Source organism: Mustela putorius, unplaced genomic scaffold (genome assembly GCF_011764305.1).
Source record: "Mustela putorius furo isolate JIRA1106 unplaced genomic scaffold, ASM1176430v1.1 tig00003845_pilon_pilon_pilon, whole genome shotgun sequence".
NCBI lineage: Eukaryota > Metazoa > Chordata > Mammalia > Carnivora > Mustelidae > Mustela > Mustela putorius.
Window position 1 is genome coordinate 60,561,178 of NW_025421998.1, and position 24,788 is coordinate 60,585,965.

A 24,788-nucleotide genomic window follows, 5' to 3' on the forward strand; every position below is an offset into this window, starting at 1 on the left:
AGTTCTTAGTGTAGAGATTGATATAGGAAAGATGTTAGGCTTTGAAGCCCATGCCTAAGAATGAATTCTTGAGATGTCTTTGGTGGTTTTGTTAAAGCACAGGGACAGAACCTGTGGGCAGAAAGAGCTGCAGTGGGGTCATGAAAAGTGGCCCATTATATACTTTCAAGTTGGGAGGGGGTTAGGGATAGCATAAATCTCAAAGGAATTTTGGCAGCAAGGTTTCCGGAACCTTGAGGGGGCTAGCTGTTCTTGGGAAAATGTCAATTTTTACCATCTAATAAACCCTTAGCCATGAGACCCTTCAGATGTATACTGGTGGGATATGCTTGGGGAATGACTGCTAACATGGATCTTGGGGACTTAGAGATAAAGGAAGTTTCCAAAGGAAATTTTATTTGTTAAAATAGACTTACAGGATCCTGTTGGGGCGGGGTGGGATGGTGGGATGAGGTGGGGGCAGATTCTGGCTAGGATTGCCTTTTGGAGGCTGAGGCTAATGAGTCCCTAGAGGACTGTCATTCAGCCTGTTGTAAGGACTTTCAGTGGGCTCTAGGTAGTAAGGATATTTAATAATTTTTCTTCTGCCTTTGTTTCCCGTACCAGAGGTCATGCACAATTTTTGTTAGGGATACATTTTAAAATCTTAGGACTCTTGATGCTATATAAAGAATATTTATTTTTCCAATTGTTTGTTGATAGCATACAGATAGAGCTGACTTTTGTGTCTGAGTAGTTTTTTATAATCATGAGTGAGTTAATTTCATGAAATACATTTTCAGCATTATTGAGATTGTGGGGTTTTTTCCCCTGTACTTTTTAAAAAAAATTTTTTTATAAACATATAAGGTATTACTAGCCCCAGGGATACAGGTCTGTGAATCGCCAGGATTACACTTCACCGCACTCACCATAGCACATACCCTCCCCAAGGTCCATAACCCCACCCCCCTCTTCCTGTACTTTTGTATATAGTGAATTACATTGTTTGAATGAATTTACATCTGTTATCTTGCTATTTGTTTCTACCATCTTGCTATTTATTTTCTATTTGTCCTATCTGTTCTTTGTTCCTTTTTTATTTTTCTTAAATTCTAGCCATTTTATCAATTATTTTTTATTCTATTTTATTTCCTGTTTTAGGTTTTTAGCTACCTATATTTGTTCCTACCTTCCCCCTGCCTTTTTTCCCCAATCAATCAAGTATTGTTTAGAATTCCATTATTTTTTCTCTTCTGGCTTTTTAGCTATACCACTTTGCTATATTTTTAGTTTTTCTTGTCCCACAGAAATATTTGAACATATATGAATTTAAATTTTTGAACATATGTGAATTTAAATTTTCTAGCAGGCCCATCAACTAGTAAAACAAAGCAGATAAAACTATTTTTAAAACTAATTTCAATAATACATTTTATATAATCTAATATATACAGAATATCATTTCAATATATATAATCAGTATAAAGGAACCATTAATGAAATAGTTTGCATTCTTTTTTTGATACTGAGTCTTTGAAATCTAGTATTTTGTGATGACCATATCTTAGAAGTCCTTGAAGCTTGTGTTTGGAAAATGATTTAAAAATAAAAAGATAAAAGTTTTGGGAAGAGGGGCGCCTGGGTGGCTCAGTGGGTTAAGCCGCTGCCTTCGGCTCAGGTCATGATCTCAGGGTCCTGGGATCGAGCCCCGCATCGGGCTCTCCGCTCAGCGGGAAGCCTGTCTCCTCCTCTCTCTCTCTCTGCCTACTTGTGATCGCTGTCTGTCAAATAAATAAATAAAATCTTTAAAAAAAAAAAAAAAAAAAAAAAAAAAAAAAGTTTTGGGAAGAAAGGCATGCTAAATTTTTTGTTTTTATAAAAAGATTTGCCCTTAGGGACGCCTGGGTAGCGCAGTTGGTTAAGCGGCTGCCCTCGGCTCAGGTCATGATCCCAGGGTCCTGGGATCGAGTCCCGCATCAGACTCCTTTCTCAGCAGGGAGCCTGCTTCTCCCTCTGCCTCTGCCTACCGCTCTGCCTGCTTGTGCTTGCTTGCTCTCTCTCTGACAAATAAATAAATCTTTTAAAATATATATATGTAGGGGCGCCTGGGTGGCTCAGTGGGTTAGGCCGCTGCCTTCGGCTCAGGTCATGATCTCAGGGTCCTGGGATCGAGTCCCGCATCGGGCTCTCTGCTTGGCAGGGAGCCTGCTTCCTTCTCTCTCTCTCTCTCTCTCTCTCTCTCTGCCTGCCTCTCAGTGTACTTGTAATTTCTCTCTGTCAAATAAATAAATAAAATCTTTAAAAAATAAAAAAAAATAAAAAATAAATAAAAAATATATATGTATATATTTGCCACTTAAGGAAATTGCTTTTTCAAAGATGTTTTCAATCTTTTCTTCTAGACAAACTTGGCCCTACGGTGTTTGCTCCTGTTAAAATGGATCTTGTTGGAAATATTAAGGTGAATATACTAGCATGTCTCTATGGAGACCATACATTTGGAGGGAGTAGTGCATGAGACCTCATTCAGAAACACTTGTGATTGTTGAGTTTTATAGTCAAGATGAAAAGTATAGGTCAGCTGTGAGAAAAGTTCTTAGGCAGAAAAAAATGCTTTAAAAACAGTATTTTAAAGCTTTGAGACTTTAATGCTAGCCTAAGCCTCCTAAAAATTCTCAAACAAGAACACATTACCTGGAAACATAAGGAAAAATAATAGAGACAATTCATTTTGATGTCTTAAAGCCTGTTTGACAAGCTTATCAGTCTCAATACTATATTGGTTTACTTGATAGCTTTAGCATTTTTAACTTAGATCGTTTCCCTGCTTTTCCTGCAGAAAGTAAATCAGAAGTACATAACCAACAAGGAAGAGTTCACCACCCTCCAGAAGATAGTGCTGCATGAAGTGGAGGCTGACGTAGCCCAGGTTAGGAACTCAGCTACAGAAGCCCTCTTGTGGCTAAAGAGGTGAGGCAGCTGGGATGGGGCCACAGTTGAAATCCAGCTCAGTCGAAATGCTACCAGCAAAAAGTGTTCTGTTATACAAAGAGTACTTCTGAGTGGAGGATCCAACCCAGTAACCTTCTCTAGAAGGCCTGATGAATAGAACGCCAACTCTTTCTTTTCCTCCCTTCTGATGAACACCGTTAATATTAATAGTATATGTAACATAGGAATCTTAAAGGATGATAGAATTGACTGGTTCTCTTTAAATCAGTGGATCACAAACTTTGATAGCATCCAGTCACCTGAAGGGCTTTCTTAAGAATACAGATTGCTCCACTCCAGACTCAGACTTTCTGACTCAGTAAGTCTGGAGTGGGACCTCAAAACTAGCATTTCCAGCAAGTTCCCACTGGTCCCAGGACCACTTTTTGGAAACCACTGTTTAGGTAGATCAGATGAGAAGGGTGTAGAGTAAACTAAAAGGAAATGACGGGGAAGAAAGTCAGAAAAGAATTCCATGTGACTTGACCTGTTTGCTGCTATATTCGAGATATTGAGGAGGACACTGACATCTGCCATTTCTTTATTCCCATTCAATATAAGTGAACTTTGAAAATATTTCTTCCTCTTTTTTGTTTTAGAGGTCTCAAATTTTTGAAGGGATTTTTGACAGAAGTGAAAAACGGAGAAAAGGATATCCAGACAGCCTTGAGTAAGTATCCATTGAATCATCAAAATGGAATGGAGACCCCTAGAGGAGGAGGCGGGGTATAGGGGAAATTTCTGCTTCTCTGAGGTGGATTTTGTTTCTTTTCTTTTTTATTATTATTGTTTGTTTCTTATATGCTCCGTTAAAAAAAAAAATCTTATGAGATTGTGACCTCGTAATGTAGATCTAACTTATTAAAAATCAGTATATCTTGAAGAAGAGCTAAATTAATGGAGAGCCATCTCTTAATAGGAAAGCCTAATATTTTTAAGAAGTGAGCTCTTCCTAAATTAATCTTCAAATACAGTGCAGTTCTCCAAAATCAATGTCCCAAGAGAAGCTAGTTTTAGAGACCTTAACAGGTAGGTTTTGGGGAACCCTAGGAATTTGCTCTGGAGTCAGATAAAGGGGGGGTCGTGGTTGTCATCATCATGTACTCCTCAAATGCCTCATGTTTGTAGCAGTAGAGCCGAAACCAGGATGAAGGCCTTGGTCAGAGGTCATTCTGTATCTCCAGCATCTTATAATGCAGGGACTGAAACCCTGTAAGGTGCTTAGTAAACACTGGTGTGGGTAGGTACCTGGATCTGTCAGATCAGTTTTGGAAAACATTAGCTTGGGAACATCCTCATAGTCCTCTTGATGGAATGGCTGAATTCTCACTCTTCATCCAGAAGAAATTCTCCCAGCATGGGCCTTGAGGCATGAGGGATAAGGAGTGGGTATTGAAATTCCATATTACTTTGAAGTCCTATATTATTGTGATGTAGAGAAGGACATCGCAAGCTCTAAATAGCCATGATTATAAATAATGAAATGAATGAATTAGATGCTTCTGTTGTGGAAAGGGAGCTAGTATTCACGGCAGCATTTTGTTGGTTCCTTCTGTTAATCTTCCCTCTGAGCCATGAGTCCTGAGGGATTCTGCCCCCATGTGACTTTTTTAGGCCTTCCTATCTAGAAACTTGCCAGTATGCTGTGAAACAATAAAAACTTTTTTCTGTAACACTTTATGAAGAATTTAGACGACTTAATCCTTATGTCAGTCCATTTTTGCAGGTTAGGAATCCAAAATTCATAGAGATTAAAATAGATGCTAAGGCCACAAAAGATCTGAAGCAGAGTCACTTTGAGCCCCCTGTCTCAAGACTCTTCATTTTGAGGCCCCAGGGCAGCTCAGTCAGTTAAGTGTCTGCCTTCAGCTCAGTGGGACTGAGCCCCACATCATACTCTGCTCAGCGAGGAATCTGCTTCTCCTTGCCGCTACTGCTCCTCCTGCTTGCCTGATTATGCTCTCACAGAATCTCTCTTTCTGTCAAATAAATAGACTCTTAAAAAAAAAAAGTCCTCCTTTCTCCCACAAAAGGTCTTCAACACCATCCCTGGGCTGTGTATTTTTTGGACTTCTCATACATCCCTGAATTTCTAGGACAGTCTGTTGTACTCTTCCCACATGTCCTGATTTCTGTACTCGAAGTATTTCCACTGTAACTATTCATGCCCCCTAATCAGTATCATGGAACTGTATGATTTGTGGACTGATTAAGATCTTGGGCTCTCTGGATTCCACCATTGATAGCATTGTGCCCTTAAGCAACTTGCTTACCCTTTCTGTTTCTGGTTTCCTCATCTACACAATGGGAATGATGATACCGTTTTCCTAAAAACATTGTTGTAAAGATTAAATAGGTTCATGCACATAAAAAGATTAGTAATGTGGTACATAATAAATACTTAATAGAAGTTAGCTTCTCTTGGGCGCCTGGGTGGCTCAGTGGGTTAAGCCACTGCCTTCAGCTCAGGTCATGATCTCAGGGTCCTGGGATCGAGTCCCACATCGGGCTCTCTGCTCAGTGGGGAGCCTGCTTCCTCCTCTCTCTCTCTGCCTGCCTCTCTGCCTACTTGTGATCTCTCTCTGTCAAATAAATAAATAAAATCTTTAAAAAAAAAAAAAAGAAGAAGTTAGCTTCTCTTGTTTATATTTTCATTATCCTGACATAAGAAGTTGATAACTGGTCAGAAAATGGAGCTTATTGGTCCCAAATTAGAATTGAGAAGTTTACAAAGCTCTGGGGTCAAACCAGACATTTCTCTCCATATTAAGTTCTTAGAGAAATGTCACACAGGGAGGAAGGCTCCTTTACCCCCAGGAAATACAGAAGCTCTGGGACTCAGCAGTGTGCCTGGTGGGCTCTGCTCTGTTACGGCTGTCTGTGTGAGGGCCCAAGCTGGCTGCGACTGCTGACATCCTTCACCCCTCCCCTGGAGTGGAGGCAGAATAGAACCAGCTGCTTACTGGACACACAAGTGAAAAAGGAAAGCTTAGCCCTGGAGCTAGGGAGGAAATTAAGGATATCCCCTTTCTGCCATAGCTCTGCTCCTAATTCTGTCTTTTTTCTCATCTTCTTTTTGCTTGATTTGGAGTCTGGACCCTTCTGAAGAGAGGAGACTAGAAGGGGAAATGCTGCTTCGAAATCACAATAAGCACAGTCAGTCTCAGCTTTTCCTTCTCTCTCTTCCCCCTTCAGCACTATTTTCAATGGGAGGGAAACAGGGACTGTAAACTTGAGAGTTTCATCCTGATGTTCAGGATTATTTTAGAAGTTTTCATGACTTAAATCATAGTTTTGCTTGTAGGGGTCCCGAATTTCCTGCTGCTGTTCAGTGTAGAGAAAAGTTCTCCTAACCACCCACCCCCCCCTCCAGTTGTGGACACAGCAAGCTCTGTGCAAACAAATACAGCTTTATAAGAAATATCTACACATTAACTACTTAAAGCCCATAGGCTCCTCTATGTAGATTTCTCTGGGTCAACAGCTTCTCTTCTCGTTTTGAAGTCATAGCTTTTATAAGTAGAACTGATACCTTGTCTAAAATGAGGGAGTTTAGGAATGTAGGTAAAAGAAAGGGTTTATACCTATATTTATAAAGGCAAATAGCTTGCATGTTTTAGGTTCTAAAATTGAATTTGAGTTACTGTAATAGCAACTACCATTTATAGAGCACCCAGTGTAGCAATGACACTGGGTTCTTGAGTGACATTTCATTTAATCTTCCAAATACTCCTTTTGACAGTGAGTAAACTAAGGTCTAGAGAGGATAGATACCTTCCTTATATCTCAAGAACAGTGGTTCTCAAAATGGTCCAAGGAGAACATCCGTTGTTACCTGCAAGCTTACTAGAAATAGAGGCTGCCAGGCCCCACCCAGCACCTGAGGCTAAAAACTCCCTGGAGATGGGACATAGCATCCATGTTAGCAAGTTTTAGGTGATTTTAATCCAGGTCAAGGTTTGGCACCCAGCCAATAGAGCAAGGACGTTGAAGCCAACCTGTCACTAGGCTACATTTTGATTATTTGGGAATTTTGATTCTTCTGAGTGACTAATGAATAAACTGGAATAAAAGCACTGAGATTAGTGCCACAGCATCAGTTCATTTTGCCTCCTTTTCATGACAATTAGCTAGTTCTCCAGTGACAAAAATTTTCCTAACTTAGAAACAAGATAATGGGGATAAATTAAGGATAAAACTTGACTAGCCCTCCCAAATTTAAAAATACTGCTTAAGAAAGGTTTTGAGGTAAATGTTCATAAAACTTATATTATCTTAGTGGCCTTGAAAATGACAGGTGTTATATAAAAATTCCTATATGAGGGGCGCCTGGGTGGTTCAGTGGGTTAAAGCCTCTACCTTTGGCTTAGGTCATGATCCCAGGGTTCTGGGATTGAACCCCTCACTGGGCTCTCTGCTCAGCGAGGAGCCTGCTTCTTCCTCTCTCTTCCTGCCTCTCCACCTACTTGTGATCTATGTCAAATAAATAAAATCTTTTTTTAAAAAATCCTAAATGACACAATGGAAACCTTGACATCTATTAACTCTCTGGAGAGTATAGGTTTATTCATTGTATTACTGAAGTTCTGTGACCTAGAATGAGTTTTTCCAGCATCTGGAAAGAAGCCTTATGTACTGTCCCCTTTCGCATTTGAACTATCACTTGGATTTTCCATCATGATGGTCAGAGTGGACTGTTTTGAGTGGTCTCATGTCAAGAGCTTCTGTGAACGCTTAAATGTCCTATGGCATTCTCTAAAGTTTGTTCTGAGGGAAGAGTTAGGTCCACAAGGCCGATATGTTGAATGGTCTACCCTATAGCTGATGCCACATCAGAAAGAACTTTTGGAAAGCCTCTGTGTAAGCAGATGGCAGAAAAGTTGCTCTGGCCTTTCATATACCACGGTACTTAGTGTTACACACTCTGCACTTTCTACTCAGTGTCAGTAAGCATACACTCACCCAACCAAGATCTCTAGCACAAAATGGGAAAATTTATCATAAGATGCTCAGTTAAATGTATTTAATATAAAAGGCTTTCCAAGACAAAGAGAGCTGTGTAGAGAGCTAAAGTCAGAACTCATGACCTGATATTTACAAACAAATCATAACTTGTCTAGTTATTCTGAAAATACTTTGGAAGAGGAATCAAGTCAGTCCCTCTCCTAAACTATTCACAACATGTGCCTTTCTTGAATGGTAGACTTGGTTTCTAATACATGTTTTTATCTTGATAATGCCTAAAGTTAGCAAAGGGCATCTCTGGGTACTTGCTTCACTTCTGTCCATTGGTTATTGATTTATTGATTTGGCTTTTCTTCGTAAAATTCATTTTACCTGAAGCTTAGTCACTATTAAAGAATTCAGTACTTTCCTAGCTAGCTCAGTTTTTTTTGTTGTTGTTGTTGATTTTTTGGTTGTTTTGTTACAAATATTTCACACATTGAACAAATATCTACCACTTGACCAAATATGTAAAACAGTTCAATACTGTACCCATGTACCACCCTTAACCCCGTTACTCCTTCCATTCTCTAGAGACGATCTTCACCCTGAATTTGCTTTTTATTATATTATACACGTTTTTATACTTTTACTATACATTTATGTACCTACAAATAGCATCTAGGAGTGTACTACATACTTTAAACTTTTAAATACTTGGTGTAACATTACATACATTATTTTTCACCCAGTATTATTTTTCATATTTATTCACTTTCAAACCTCTCCTGGTTCCTAATTCTTGCCAAGGACTGACTGCATAGCTTATTAAGAGCTGAGGTGATTATCATCTCATAAACTCAGTGAATGACTGATTCCACCTTTCCCTGCTTAAGGCTTACCTACTTCCTAAGTTCTCTTTTAGATTTGTATCTCTCCTTTGTCTTCTCTACAACCTGAAGTGACTTGACAGATTCTTACCAATTACAGATTGACAATAGAGAAACACTGTCATATATGCAGTTCCTGGAGAGAACAGTTATCTATCAACAGTAATGGAAAAGTTGTTCTCTCTCACTTACTGTAGCAGGTTTAGGCATAATCAATCCCTAACTACCTCAGCAAATATCTGGGGCACCTGGCTGGCTCAGTCAGTGGAGCAGGTGACTCTTGATCTCAGGGTTGTAGGTTCTAGCCCCACATTGGGTGTAGAGATTACTTAAAAATAGAATTTTTTTATACATACATACATACATACATATATACCTCAGTCAACACATTTCTGAGTTACCAATAAAGAAATCACATTTCTGTTGTTTCCATTAACAGAATAAGGTTCTAATTCTTGCTGGAAAAGGGACATTTTTCCTTTTTGTTATTTTGTCTCACAAAGAGTAAATATTGGTTTTTTAGAATGGGTTAATGTGAAAAGAATACCCCAGGTTCTCATTGTTTTTAGCTTTGTGACCTTAGCCAAGTCACCATCTCTCTGGGTCTTCTGTTTCTACTTTTATAAAAGGAAGAGAATTGAGCAGGGTGATTGTCAAGCTTCCTACTCAGAAATTTCGATTCAGTCTCTAAGGAACTGACACATCTCAAAGATCTGGGAGAAGGGAATCATTTATGTCTTTCAGAGGCCAAAAATACTTCCAGATTATAGAACATGCATTATGGTAAGAATGGATATTACAGTGAAGATTTATATATTTCATTATCTAATCTTCTCTAGGTAACTAAAATAGGTCACACTTAGACTTCATTTTATTTTAATGCAGCCTCATGTGGCAGGGATATTTGAAGCTGTAGGAGTCAGCTAAGGACTTCTGGCAAATTGCGTTTTTTTGTGGTTTTGTTTTTGTTTTTGTTTTTAAGGAGTTTTCTCTCGTTTGTTGGTTTTAAATATTAAGAGGGGTCTTCCTGGACCTGGGTCAGGACCCAGCGCAAATTTTCTTGAATGATTCCCTCTTTGTTAGACTTGTTGGCCCACATTTTGTACCGTGGCGAAACTCTTCGCTGACAAGGTGCAGGCCCAGCAAGGAATGGCTGCTTCCTCTGGGAGGGTCAGGCAGGAGGACACAGATCATGCTGCTGAACAAACATTCTCCCTTCCATAGACCAGACTGCCTGCCTTATTGAGACTCACAGCACCTTCGTTTTCCTGCTCTCCCAAAAAAGGTGGCATAGAGAAGGGTTTCTGGGCTTTTTTGAAAGGTGAATTTAAAGAGCAACGTGTAGGAAAAGTGTAGAGTCCTGCGGCTGGAATAGCACTGGATCCAGAGCCTTTGTAAAGAGGCAGAGTGTCCAGCCAGGAATGCTTTGGAGCTGAGGACTGAGGAACCCAGAAGGCTGCATTTGCTGCATACCGAACTTCTACCACAGTTCCCAGTCAGAATGATCGTGACTGCTAGATCATGATACAGTCTGTGTAGGAAAAAAGACTAAGAGAATATAACCCCAGAATGCCTACTGTGGCTCTCTCTAGGAGGCATGATTATAGGTTTCTTTAGTTCCCTCCTTTTTGTGTTTTCCTTACTTTGAACAATGAGCATGCATTACTTGTGAAATTAGGAAAAAAACAGTTAAGTATTATATTTTTTAGAAATATCACTGGGTCTCCAGAAGGGATTTCAGAATCCTTGGCATGGCATATGAAGGTCCTCACCACTTGGCCCCAGCCCCAGTGAGCTACTCCCCATTGCTCTGCATGCCCCCGTCTCTCCCAGCTCCTTGGTGCTTGCTGGCTGTAGCCCCAGCCACCACCCTTCTCCCTGCCCTACCCAGCCTTTGAGACTTCTTTGTCCGCATGTCTGCAAGCTAGGTTCGTTTCTGTCGTTTTATTCCTGCAGAAAGCACTGTATACACATTGTTACTCTAGCAGTTATCCATTTACAGAACGCCACTTTGTTAAGTGGCTGGCTCTTATAAGCCCAGGAGCTTCCTGAGGGCAGTGGACTGACTGATTTTAAATCACTCAAGGGTCTCCCCTGCCTTGCACAGTATGGGGTGTGTGATAGACCCTCATTCCATCATGAAGGTCCGCCAGCAGATTTTAAAGTCATTGAATTCCATCTATTTATTTAAAATGTCATTTAATACTTCACCTGGATAAAGATCACAAGAAATACAAAGTATTCCCACTATCTTATCTCTGTGGCTCACTTCATGAGTGAGCACCCATGACCTGTACAGTGTATTGCCAGCCCAAATGGCTTCTTGGAAAGGATGGGTGGAAAGCTGATCATCTTCCTGATTTACCTCAGAGGCTGTGCTTACTATTTTCTGCCCATCTGCACTGTACACTTAGTGGGCCGGCAACCCTTTCTTCACTAAGGTCTTATACCACCTAAGTGTCCCTAATACCATCTTTCCCCTTAGACAACCAGATAAATTTTAACATTAGAGGACTTACATTATGAGCACACCCTAAGTCTATTCAGACTGTTCTCCTAAGAAAATATGAAATTGAACCTTGAGCTTTGTCCTAAGAAAAAATGAAATTGAACTCTCTTTTAGGCTGTCTGTAAGAGTCTTCTCCATACTTGAACTTATTGGATGCTGGCATCTCCATCTATTCCTAAAACCTTAGATAACGAAAGAAATCTGTTATATTTCAAATGTGTAGTCTTCTTTTATACAAAATACAGATTATATTTTGTGCAAAGTTGAATTATGTACAATTGATAGTGGGGTAAGCTAAAAGTATTAATAAAGCCTCATCCAAATTTTCAAAAGAAAAGTTTAACAAGAATTAGCTAGAGGGAATAAGAAAAGCTAGAGGGCTTGAGTAAATTGTAAAGTGTGTTCAAGCTGCAGCCACAAGGCCAGTAAAATGCAGATACCGGACATCCTTCGGCAGTATTCTGTCAGCCTCACTGTTGTTAACTGCATAAACTTGTGGCTGTGGTTTGGTGTCTGTTTTTCCATTATCTTAACATCTGCTCTTGTGATCATATGAAATATTTCCATATCCTATTATAATGTCACTTAAGCATTGATTGAATGGTGGCGGCACTTGTACTGGTGCTAAAACTAGGACATGAAAATCTTGTTCGGAATAAATTTTTTTTTTTTAAGATTATTTTTTTGACAGGGCAGGGGGAGAACATAAGCAGGGGAGGCAGGCAAATGGAGAGGGGGAAGAAGGCTTTCCACTGAGCAGGGAACCCAACACGGGGTTCAATCCCAGGACCCTGAGATCATGACATGAGCCAAAGGCAGATGCTTAACCGATTGAGCCTCCCAGGCACCCCCGGAATAAAGTTTAGAGGTGATAAAGCATGAAGAAGGTTAAATGACCCCTGTGATATCCTATGTTATTACTTAGGAATGAGCACTCTGTAAACACTGGAGGTGCCACTTAGAAATGAAATGGAGCATTGGGACACCTGGGTGGCTCAGTTGGTTAAGCTGCTGCCTTCCGCTTGGGTCATGATCTGGACGTCCTGGGATCGATCGAGTCCCACATCGGGCTCCTTGTCCAGCAGGGAGCCTGCTTCTCTCTCTCTCTGCCTCTGCCTGCCACTCTGCCTGCTTGTGCTCTCTCTATAACAAAATCTTAAAAAAAAAAAAAAAAAAAGAAAAGAAAAGAAATGGAGCATTGATACAAGTACACTGTGGTGATATAGATCTGTGCCTCCAGAAAATGCATTTCTTCCTATGGAAAAATTGGTTTTGAATTTTGCATGTGTTATTCAAAGTCTTTAGGAACACATCCCTTGCATAAAATGCAGTTATTTTGTTCTTGAGATTTTTTTTGTAATTAAAATTACTATATGCCAGTTTTTGAATCTCATTTTAAAACACATTGGAACAAAAATTATAGGTTTTTATCTTTAAAGTCTAGAATATGAATGAGTTACATTAATAGGTCTCACCAAGTACTTTACAACTAGCTTAGTAACTTTAAGCTGTTCTTTCGACAGTAGTTTTAAAGGTTTCTTGGTTTAATACTGTATATCCAGGGTCACAGGGACATCGAAGACAAGCATTTGACATCCTGGAATAGGATGTTAGAATTGAAGAGACTCAGATCAGGTTACAAAGAAGAAAACCAAGAGGACAGCTAAGGGATGGACATTTAGAGACCTGCATTTTTATATTCTTATAGTGTATTTTTCTCCAAATTTCTTCCCTCATTTTTTTATATGGAGGGAATTTTTCCCACTGTGGTAATAAACTGAAGTACAGATACATTTACACAAGGTAAGAGTGGAATTGTCTGTTTTTCTTTTAAAAAAAAAATGGGGGGACATAATCTATTAATTAGACTTTTCTCGTCAGCTCGTAGTACCAGTAGGATCATGCTACCATGTACTTGAGGAAGGAGGTGCTACAAATAGCACATCAGATTCTGGTGAAATCGGGGCTCATGGAGTTTTTCTTCTTTTCAAGATAACGCATATGGTAAAACATTACGGCAACACCACGGCTGGGTGGTTCGAGGAGTTTTTGCGGTAAGTAATCCTCCTGCCTTCCAGTATTCTGATGGTCCCAGCAAGATGTTTTGTTTGTTTCGTGTGCATGGCGTTTCTTTTGCTTTGTTTTGCATGGCGTTTCTTTTGCTTTGTTTTCAAGAATAAGAACACAGTGTTGCCTATTTAAGTCTGAAGGTCTTTGTTGTATGGAAATGTTGGCAATAAAAAATGTTTAGACTGGAAAAGACTGTTAGCAAGTAAGCTTTTCCCTGGCCAGCTCCTGTGACTTTCGAAGATTATGTTTGCCTCTCTGATCAGTGCAGAGATAAGCAGGAAGCTGCCGAAAATTCTGCAGTGATGGGAGGCCCGTGTGGTGCCTTCAAGCTCATAGCTCCCTCTGCTGCCCGTTGTATTTGGTCCTGTTAATTCTCGGGTTTTAAATTGATTTTGTCTTCCACTTAGTCAAATTTTGGTTTTGAATATTAACTCAACTGGGCATGCCAGCAGCCAGGGCTTCTTTGAAACCTCTTCTTACTCAGTTTTTTGTTTGTTTGTTTGTTTCATTGTTGAATGTGTTTGTCTTCCACCTGTTTTGGCGCCTGTTACCCTGCTCCTCCTTCCTTCCCAGCATGTTGACCTAAGAAGACACACACCTGGGCATAAGTATCCCCTGCACAAAACAGTTAGCCTGCTTTTTTTTACCAGGCGTAGAGGGCACCTTTATGCCAGCAGTAATGCTCTGTGATTCTCCCAGCATCTCAGGAGAGGTCAGCCTTAGGTACAGCTGTGAAAAGGTAGAGCCTTGTGTAGCGGACACTAGCAAACACCGCCCAAGGTGAGTGTTCCGTGGCCAGTCATAAGGTAGAAATAACCTTGCACATGTCTTTCACTAATTTAAAGGATAAGAGACATTATTTGCCTGCAGTGAGAACTGTTTAGGTTATGATTTATTAGGGGATAGGTAAAGAACGGGGGAAGAATTGACAGTGGAAGAAGTAAGTTGTAGTGACATGAGATGTGTTTTGAGGGCGTGGCAATGACTAGCTCCACACCCCGGCGCTCACTCAGCCAGAGCCAGCGCAGAAGAAGCTGCAGAGTGTCACACTTGCCTTCCGTGCGCCAGTCAGAATCCTCACCAGAGCTGCTGCTTGGCTGGCCCTATTCACAAGAAACTTAAATGTGGTGTTGTAGCTGTTGTTGTGGTCTAGAAGTCAGAGTTTAATCCTCAAATAGTAATGATCCAAGAGATGTTGCCTACAAGAATGCAAGTGTAGAGTTTTTACTAAAACTCTTTATTTCCTAAAGAGTTTATTTCCTTAAGAGTCTCTAAGAGGACTTTTCAATTCATAGCATTTTCCCCAGTATATAGTAATGTAAACTCATTTAAAAAATATAGAAATCATGGACGAATAAAAGAAAAAATTAAAATGTCCATAGTCTCACTACTCCATAATAACCATTTTAAACATTTTTGTGTTTTACCTTCTTAGCTTTTATTTTTATATATATTGACATATTCTTTTAATATTGTTCTATTTAATTTTATATATTTATCTAAATATATATCTCTTTATAGGTGTTTATATTTTTATACCTACATGTTACATTTGTAAAATTATTTTGCATACTCTGTATGTGTATGTACTTTTTTTATATTTACCTCGTAGTACAATTTTGTATTATTTTCCCCCCACTTAAAGATTCTATCATGGGCCATTTTTAAATGCCATAACGTCTTGGAAAATCATTATTTTTAGTGACTGGATAATATTTCCCTAGTATGGAGGTACCATGATTTATTTGCCAGGCCTCTGTGCTAGAAGTTTAAGCTGTTTCCAAGTCTGTTGTTACAAATACAACAGCATTCATTTACATGCATTTTTTACTAAAACTCTTTATTTCCTAAAAATAGGTTCCTAGAAGTGGAATTGTTATGTCTAATACCAAGAACTATTAGAACTTAGAATTTTGAGCACTTACCATGCACCAGCTGTGTTTTAAGTGCTTTACGTACGATTAGTAATCTCATAGTTGCAAAGTGTGTTCTCTTACTTACCCTGTCATAGACAAAGAAACTTTAACCGAAAGTTAAAAAGGAAGAACATTCTGAAGGCTCTTGATATTATTGCCAATAATTTTTAATAGTTGCTGGTTTCTAAGAAAATAGATTAGGTTGAGCATTTGCCAACAGCCATATTCACAGAAGAGCTAGATTGGCCCTTCCAGCCCCTCTCCTGTTATTCTGCAAGCCATTCCTACTGTAGAAAGTATACTGTTTCCCAGTGTGCTAAGTGATCAGCAGGGGGCAGAGTCATTAACTGCTTTCAGTTGCTCAGGGAAACATCTTTTTCACTCCAGGAATTTGAGTCATTTACCAGCCAAAAAGTGAACTTTTATCTTCAGGCCGTTGTAATTCACAGGACGGTTGCAGTGCACAGGATGGAAGCCCAGGCCAGGCTCTAACTCTGGCATGCGTCCTAACCATTTGTCGTTTGACCTTTTTGGTTTCCTCCTCAGTTGAGTTCAATCACTGGTTCCCAAGTAGGCTTGGCTACATCACAGACCCCTAGGAACCTTTGAGAAATACTTTTTGAGAAAACTTTTCACAGATTATATTGTACCTAAATACATGTGCAGAGAGCTTAATTTGTTTTTTTAATCAAAAAGCTCAAAAAGGTTTTAACAAAAAATAGCTGTCCCTACCTTCTGTCCATACCTTCCCAGATTCACTCCAACGAGGCTGCCACTTTCAACTACTGTGACTGTTTCTCCAGTACCTCCAAAATCCTAACAATGTTTGCTGTTCTTTTTGGCCTTACCCATTTTAGTCATTAAGATTGACTTTCTGTTATTATTAGAATTTAGCTTTCTTTGACCTCACTATCACTATCTCCCTTCCCCTGGCTCTACCTTCCCAATGTAATTACATCACAAGTTAACATGATGAAGATGAGCCAAAATTCTATGGGCCTTTTTTTCCTATACAGGTTTTGTACTTTCCTCTGCATTATCAAATCTCTCAAATCACCATTATTCGGAACCCATAGATGTATAATGTTATCTGTGTTGCTTTTTTTTTTCTTGAAGACTTCCCTTCCAGAACTTTCTAAACTCAATGCCAATCTTAATTAGCTCTTCAGGCCTGTTGTACTGCTATGCATTAAGCTCTCCTTTACAAGTTTTCCTGTGCTGAATCTCTATCTCACACTAACTTCCCAGGCTCTATTACTTTCCTATTTCTTGATCCTCTCCCTTGTTTTAGTTGTGTCTTCTAGTTGCTTCCTAGAAGTGGTACAAGGGAGCTAAACTTCTGAGTTCTTACATACCTGAAAATGTCTTTATTCTGCACTTTTCTAGAGTGATGCTTTGGTTTGTATAGAATTCTAGGTTAATAATAATTTTCTTTCAATTTTGAAGGCATTCCTCTGGTGTCCTTTAGCTTCTACTGTTGCTACCGTAGACTCTAATGACATTCTAGTTCCTGTTCCATTGTATATAAACTGCCCCCAAATCACCTTCTGGCTGCTTCCAGGATCTTTATCCCTACATTCTAAAATTTCATGATATTCTCCTTTTAGTCTTTATCATTCATTTTGCTGAGCACTGGGTAGGTCTTTAAATCTGAAGACTGATATCCTTCAGTTCTAGGAAATTTTGTCATATTATTCTTTACATAATCGCCTTCCTTTCATTCTCTGCTCTCTCCCGTGTACTTCTGCCATTATTTGAGTATTTGGTACATGTCATAAAGTGGGCTGAATATGTGATACATATTCCATTAATCTTTCAAATAAGAAAATTGATACCAACCCTTTCTACAGATGAGGAAATGGAGGTTTTAAGAGGTTAAGGAGCTTGTTTAAATTTCTCAGGCTAACATGGCAAAAGTTTGGGATTCAAGTCCAGGTCTCCTTCATCCAAGCCTGTGCTTTGACCACTGCCAGATCATGCCAGGCACTCTCCAGCTGCAAAAAGGGGGTGTGGCTCGATTCTCAAAGACTTTTAAAGAATAAGGAAGCTTAAGAAAGAGTGTGGAGTAATTAATTCAAGATTCCATAGTCTCCAGCACTGTCAGCAGCGCCAGTCCGGTGGATCCCAGATAGCAGATTTGGGCAGGCTTAGGGGAGAGCTGGCCTACAAAGGGAAGAGAGCTATCCAGAGTCTAGGAGTCATTCCATCAGGGAAGTGGGTTGGTGTGGCAACGTGGTGGAAAAACACAGAGTCGCTCCTAAGTTCAGATCCTGGTCCTGACAGTCATTAGCTGTATAATGTTCATCTGTAAAAGGGGGATATCAACTGCACAGGGTCCTTCTACACATTAACTGGGGCCAAATATGCCATAGCATTGGTGCACTGGCAAACAACAAATGTGAGCTCCCTTCCGTTTTAGAAGATTCAAGGGTGCAGAGGAAATATTATCCATGCAGGGAGAAAGAGAGATAGGCAAAGAAGTCTATCTGGAGGAGGGACACAAATGAGATGCCCAGGAAGCCTGGCCACGTGGGAACACGACTGTGGGAGCAACATGTATGCAGGTGGATTCTGAGGACGCAAAGAGAATAGTCTGGATCACACCATGCATGAGGAGGGGGCTTTTCTCAAACTCTTTTTTCTCTCAGCATTCCCTGATTTGTTGGCGTCGTTCATCCCCAGGATGGCCCAAGTATACGCTTGCTTCTTCCAGCCTTAGAATCGGTTGTGTTGGTGTTTGAAATATGCATGGATTGGAAGGTGTATTCCTGCTGTTTTACTCTTGCTGTGCTCTCTCTGTGTACGTGTGAGTGTGTGTGCATGTGTGCACTTGGGCGATAGCGAGAGCCATGCAGCGAGATTCTCATGGGCAGCTCTTTTGCAGTTAGCTCTGAGGGCAGCTCCATCCTATGAAGACTTTGTCGCCGCATTAACCATAAAGGAAGGCGACCACCAGAAAGCAGCCTTCAGTGTTGGGATGCAGAGGGACCTCAGCCTCTACCTCCCCGCCATGGAAAAGCAGCTGGCGATCCTGGACACTTTATACGAGGTCCACGGACTGGAGTCTGACGAGGTGGTATGACGTCTGCAGGACCGCGCCGCCTCCTAACTTCAGGGAATAAAGTCTGCTAAAGTGTTTTGTTGCCCTGCTTAATTTCCAGCAGCAGCTTCAGCTCTCTCCAACCCCTTCCTCGGGATGGAGAGAAGGAGGCAAAGCCTAGTGCTTTTATATATAATTTTTTTAAATGCATATGTCTTTTGTGTGTTTAAAAATCAAGGTGCTATATATTTCAGTTCAAAGGGCCTCCTGGAAACCAAATCATAGCTGTTATGTTAGACTTGAACAGCAAGTGTAAGAGCAGATTTAACAAATTAATTTGTTGGTATTGTGTTTTGTTTTTACCCTTTAGTTCTAATGGGCCTCCCAAACCCAAGCTGAAAATGAGCAAATACTGTATCAAGGACTACAACACATAGCCAGTGCTTCAGTCAACTTAGACTAAAAACTGGGGGGAAGCTAAGTCACTTTGTGGAAGCTATTGAAATGTGGAGTCTGGTATTCCTAGACATTCAGAGAATCCTCTTCTTCATGGTTCTGTCAGCAAGAAGAGCCTGTGTCGTCCAGGTGTTCGCGGCACTGGTGTGGGCCTGTCCATATGGGAGGAGGAAGACACAAGGAGCGCCATCCCTATTTATCTGAGGGGAGACGGCAGCTCCTATACCCAACCCCACGGTGGAGGACAGCATGGCAGTGACGCAGCTTGTCACCCGAGATGATCCCTATTCAGTGCTTTGCCAGCGTGCTTTCCCAGGCATCATCTGACTTAGACATTACAGTGAAACTGACATCCAAGCTTATTGTCCATTTCAGAAGTAAGGTTGGGAAGTTGAGGGATGCGGGTCACTCCAGAGTGTGATCTGGACCACCTCTGCATCAAAATCACATGCTTCTTCAAAAAGCAAATTCCCCATCATTATATGTTTATAAAAAAATTTAAAAATTAAAAAAAAAGAAAGCAAATTTCCAGGCTTTACCCCCACCTGAAGGACCAGAGTAGCGGGGGTGGGACTTAGGAATCTGCATTTGAATAAAATATAGTGATTCTTTTGCACCCAGGGTTGAAGAACCCCAAGATTAAATTCTAGTTTAAATTCTAGTTCACAGGACTCCCCATCTTCCACATGAACTAAATGATAGGTCCCTTTTTCCCCCCAAAATGGAAATTGTATTTCCATTGAAATACAGTAGTTAAAGGGAGAGCGAGAAATGGAGCAAGTTTGCTCACAGTTTTCTTGATTGAACTGGTCTCAGCGCCCAGCTAGCAGGCTTCGGCATCAGATTCAGAGACCACAGTTCCGAATGTGCAAAATGATCAATCCTGGTATAGCCGCCAGTAGCACACAGCAAGCCTAAGACAGTTGCTCATCAATCTCAAAAGCTTTGGGACTGTGTCCAGATTTAAAGGTGGGATTTAAACTTGGATCCAGCAACCCTGGGTAGGCATTCTCCTGAAAAGTGTGTGATACCAGGAATCTCTAGTAGGCCAAGGTGCCAAGAGTGGGCATGGGTGGGAAGTCACAGTGGCTTCCCCACCGGGGGCTGCTTCCTTCTAGTAGCTAGAGGAAAAGTTCCAGCAGGAGGTAGTGCCCCAGAGTTCCTTCAAAGGACGCAGGTGAATGCTACCTGAGCAGCCCCTAAGATGATACTTTTCCTAGGGCAAAGAGAACCCACTCTTTAGGCAGAGACTGACATAGAGAGGGGTTTTGATTTTGTCTTTTGTTTGTCCTTAAACAAATTGGCATTCACTTAGCTCGGGTTAATGAAACAGGTACTCCACTCACTAAGGACCTTTGGGAAATGCTTAAACTTAGAAAAATGAATGTTTTAAGGCTGGGGAAAACAGTGCTAAAATAATATTGATTCTTTTGTATTTTAGCACTTGCTGTGGACAACTGCTGAGGGGGGTATGTCATTTCCCCCCACTCCCACGAGTAGTTAGTGTGGATATCCTCTGATTAGTGTGAGTATGATGGCAGAACTAGAGGATAACTCAGACTTCCTGTCCTTGACCTAGCCTTCTAAAAGGAAAAAAAGAAAAAAAAAAACAGCCAGTCTTTGCTTGAACCTTGAATGAGGACACTTTAGGCATTATACTGTTGGGAGAGGATTTCCCCAGGAGACATCCTGCCCCCCCATCACCTCAAGTAAACTCTGTGGGCTCTTAGAAAAGGGGCAGGCACACAAAACCACTGCAGATTGGCCACCGAGGCTCCCGGTACACACAGAAAGCAAGCTGCTCGGCATCATCCTTTTACATGTATTTAGGTACTGCCTTGGTTTATAGACTTCCGTTTTCTGGGGAAGAAGAGTTTAGTATTATCTAGGATCCTTGGGAACCCAGATCAGGGTAGCTTCAATAACTTGAATAGGTTATATTTTGTACTCCCTCTTTTCCCACCCCTATAAAAGGTTTTTGATAGGTACATTCCTCGCTGGAGTGTGTTCAGTTTGCCTGAGAGGTATAAAGCTTGGAGGGTCCTAAATAACAGCTTAGATTAGGTGATATACAGGTGATAAATTCAACTTGGCCTGAAGTTTGGCACAGTCAGAGCTTCCTCCTGGAGCTATGGCATTAGCTTCTAGTTCAAGTACTAATCTGCAGTATCGCCTAAGATGGGAACAAAGAGAAAAGATAGTTAAGACCTTTTCTGCATGATCTCCAAGGTTTCTGGAACATCTCAGCTTTCTTCCCCCAAGACAGCGAGAGGAGATGAAAACACTAGTCTGCCTGTGGACAGAGGAATCACCTTGCTTTCGTTCCTCGGAACATTTTTAGGAGTCCTTTTTTAGAGTAACCTTTAGAGAGATCTGGAAGAAAAAGGTTAATTTGTCTTCTAGGAATTAGTAGAAGCTAATAAGTAACATTTGGATAATCCTTACAAAGTGCTTGCAAAGACATAATTTCATCATATGCGCACTTCTTCCCACAGGAGAAGCCAGACTTTACATGTAGGAGGGATCGATGTGTAGTTGTCCAGTGGAACAAAAATCCTTTCAGCGATGGCAAGTTTTTTGTCCTTTGAAAGTAAATTTGATTTGTTATAGATAGCTAATCCTGATGAAAAATGTTAAGTGAGAGGGATACCTTTTGGGGGCAAAACCAACTTATGACTCTGAGGTGGAGATGGTTCTCTCGTCAGCTCTTGATTCGGCCCTGTAGGGGGTTCTGGAAGCAGGGCTCTCAGGATGTGGAACATCTCCGTCCCCACGGACTGGACTTGGAAAGGCAGTGTTCATTAGGATGTGTAAGTGGTGGCTTGGGGCACCTTGTCATCATTCTTTGCATGTCATTCTGAACATAAAGCTTCCTCAAATGTCAGTTTGCACACAAAGGGGTATCTGAACTCCAGAATTCAGCCTCATTGCTTCCCTCCCCTGTTTTCTCTTATGAAAGATTGCCTGCAGAGCCCCCTCCAAGCACCAGATCCGAGCACCAAATCCATGCCCCGTCTTAGCTATTCCACCCCAGCCCCCCCGCAGCATCCCCAAACATGTATGCGGGGCACCCAGTACAGACCTAGCCCAGGGTGAGGTGTCAGTAAGTGCGGGTTCTGTTCCTCTCTTGGACTTCGGGAGCTTCTCTAAAGACCCTCCGTTCCCACACGTAGCTGGGAAGCAGGTAGCACCATGTGCGGCAAATGCCCTCTCCTCCGTTGAGCGCTGCTGGGAAAGTATTTGGGCTTCTCTTTTTAACTCTTAATTGGACGTATGTAGATGTCCCAAAAGTTAGTGCTTTCAACTTTACATTTCGCAACAGTGCTTTTAACTAAGAAAAATGCATGGTAGGAATCAGTATTTCTTAAGTAAGAGGCATCGTATTAAGGAGACTTAGTCTGATGATGAAAGTCATATATGTGAAGAAACGTCATTTAAGCAGTGAGTCAGACGGTCACGAACAATATAAGGTGATGTGAGGCGACTTTCAGAAAGAAAATTATTTTTATGGTTTTTTCTATTTAAACGACTACATCCCACAAGCAGTTGGTTACTTAATGGGGCATTTCTGAATCATTGATTAAAATCAGTTGCTTCTGGTTTTAGTCCTGGGTTTTACAACTCTTCAGCTTCCTATTCTGATGTTTTGTGTGTATGTGTGTTTTTGTTTTTTTTTTTAAGGTAGATGACCAACCTTTTTTACATTTTTAGATTTAGAATTTGTAAGTAAAGTATATTTTATGCTATCATTCTGTGAGCTTAACTGATGTGATTGGTCGTAGAGGGCCTGACATCAGATGCTCTCTGTGATGTGGCATGGTCTGTACATCAGCATCAGCGTGTATGGTAAATCTGTCCGTGTGAGGTGTCTATAGAGGGCTTTATTTGGAAATACGTTCTGCTTCTGGACGTCCCTTTGTAACCTGCAGTTGCTTACTCAGGGCTTTCATAATAATGACATAAAAAGATATTCAGTAGCTGTCTAACAGTATTTTAAGACTGCTTATCAATTACAAGGTTGTTAGGGATCATTCAACAATTCCACGAACATACTGTTCACCAGACCATCTCTGTAAACACTCCTGGTCCCCTCCCGTCACAGCCAGTAGTCGTGTGTACAGAGACCATTTGCATGATTTCTTGTTGCACTGCTGCACTAAGGCACTCCAGGGCATGGTTCAGTGATCAGTGGCGGTATGGTTGACGCATGCATTGATCTTTCTCCCCCACTGTTTTTATATAGCCTTTCATTAAAAGGAACAACAACAACAACAAAAAAAAAAAACTACGACTCTGTAATGCAAAAGTTTGCAAGATTTTTCTGGTTTTTAATGGCTTTTTAATCACTTCTCTTTCAGAATGAATAGGTGTTTTCTGCTAAGCTATATGAGAACCCAAGAAAGAGACCCTGCTTGTTTTAAGCACCATTCTTTCTAGTACATAGGTTTTAAAGTGTGGTCAGTGTTTCTTCCCTGAACTTTATAAACAGCAACTACCCTGGGATGGCTGGCACCCCTTGCAAAATGGATGAGGTCACAGACTCCTGTGTATGTATCTCTCCAAAGGTGTGTGTGGATTCAGGGATGACAAGAAGGGTGATAGAAGTATTCTGTCGCTTCCAGAAGGCTAATGAGCCAGTGTCGTGGCATGTTTGGTGTCTGAGTCCCCAGTGTCATGACAGTTTCACTAGAATGTCAGTAAACAGCCCAACTACCTCACGTGAAATTGGCTGTGGACAATCTGTGTCAGATGAGACATGCATTTAAGGTTGACTTAATCTGGTTAGTAGATTGGACAAAATGATGTCTCTATAAAGAAGAAAAACATTAGACCAGATGCCAAAGGCTACAATGTACATAGATTTCCTTGGATTAATTTTGTAAGTCAGTGTTGAATTCCAACCCCAGTATTCTTATCGCGAGTGTTTGTGGTCTCATAGATCTGTGCACTTTGAATACCTGTCACATGCAGTCTGTGTTAACTGTCCTTGTCCTAAAGCATTTTGAATGAGCAGCATAATGACAGTAGAAAGCAAGTGTCAAGTAGTTTGTTGGTTTGTTAATTTTAATGGGCTTTTATTTAGAATAATGTATTGGAGCCATTGGGGACCAACCAGTGAATGAGAATTTCATGTTTAGTTTTCATGTAAAACTCTGTCCGAGTCCTTACTCTATATCTTGTGGGGAGGGTTTTACTTTTTTGGCAAAAATATTTGAAAACATCTGTCAGATTTTATATTCGTTAGTTATAATAAACTTATTTTTAAAGTATTTTATCAAGTGCTTCTCTTAAAGACATTTGTGTGCATTTCTGCTTAATTGAATACGCCAATGATAAGGATCATTTGTGGAACGCATACTGTTTGCTGGGCGTCATTTTAAGCCCTTTACAATATTAACACACTTAATCGTCCTACTCACTCTGTAAGGCCAGTCCTGTTTTTATCCTCAAATCATAGATGAGAAGACTCAGGTGCAGACTGAGGGAAGCCCCTTGCCTAAGACCCCACAGCTGTTAGGGAGGAGAATCAGGCTACAAACTCAAGCCGCCTTGCTCCAAAATCTATATAAAACTGGTTAAAACTGAGCGCTTAGGTGGCTCAGTCAGTTAAGTGTCCAACTCTTGGTTTCGGCTCAGGTCATGATCTCAGGATTGTGGATCAAGCCCCGTGTCAGGCTCTGTGCAACAGAAATCTGCTTGGATTTTCTCTTCCTCTGCCCCTCCCCCCACTCTTGCTTGCTATCTCTCTCTCTCTCTCTCTCTCTCTGTCTTTCTCTGTAACTCAAATAAATAAATCTTTTTAAAAAGCTGGTTGGAACCTAAACAAAAATTAATTTTGAAACACAAAAAGACCACTAATGGCATTGCCGTGGACGTTCCTATTCTAGAAAGACTAGCTCCTTTCATGGTGGCTGTGTTCTTTGGTCTGGTTTAACTGTTTTCAGAGAAACCACAAATGCAGTTGATGAGAAAGATGAATTTGTTATACA

At 40.7% G+C, this 24,788-nt stretch overlaps 1 protein-coding gene across 4 annotated transcripts in view; it reads left to right on the plus strand.

Moving 5' to 3' along the window:
• PLEKHA8 (pleckstrin homology domain containing A8) overlaps positions 1-24,788 on the plus strand; it is a 60,203-nt gene that overhangs the window by 32,579 nt on the left and 2,836 nt on the right. For 2 of the 4 annotated variants that reach the window (XM_045062843.1, XM_045062841.1), the window contains exons 10-14: positions 2,385-2,443; positions 2,822-2,952; positions 3,573-3,643; positions 13,309-13,370; positions 18,187-24,068. In XM_045062843.1, coding sequence (XP_044918778.1) covers positions 2,385-2,443; positions 2,822-2,952; positions 3,573-3,643; positions 13,309-13,370; positions 18,187-18,384 — 521 coding nt within the window. In that variant the 3' untranslated portion in view covers positions 18,385-24,068. Of the gene's footprint in view, positions 1-2,384; positions 2,444-2,821; positions 2,953-3,572; positions 3,644-6,064; positions 7,299-13,308; positions 13,371-18,186; positions 24,069-24,788 lie in introns of those variants that run through there. The other 2 variants (XM_045062842.1, XM_045062844.1) reach the window with 2 other exon arrangements.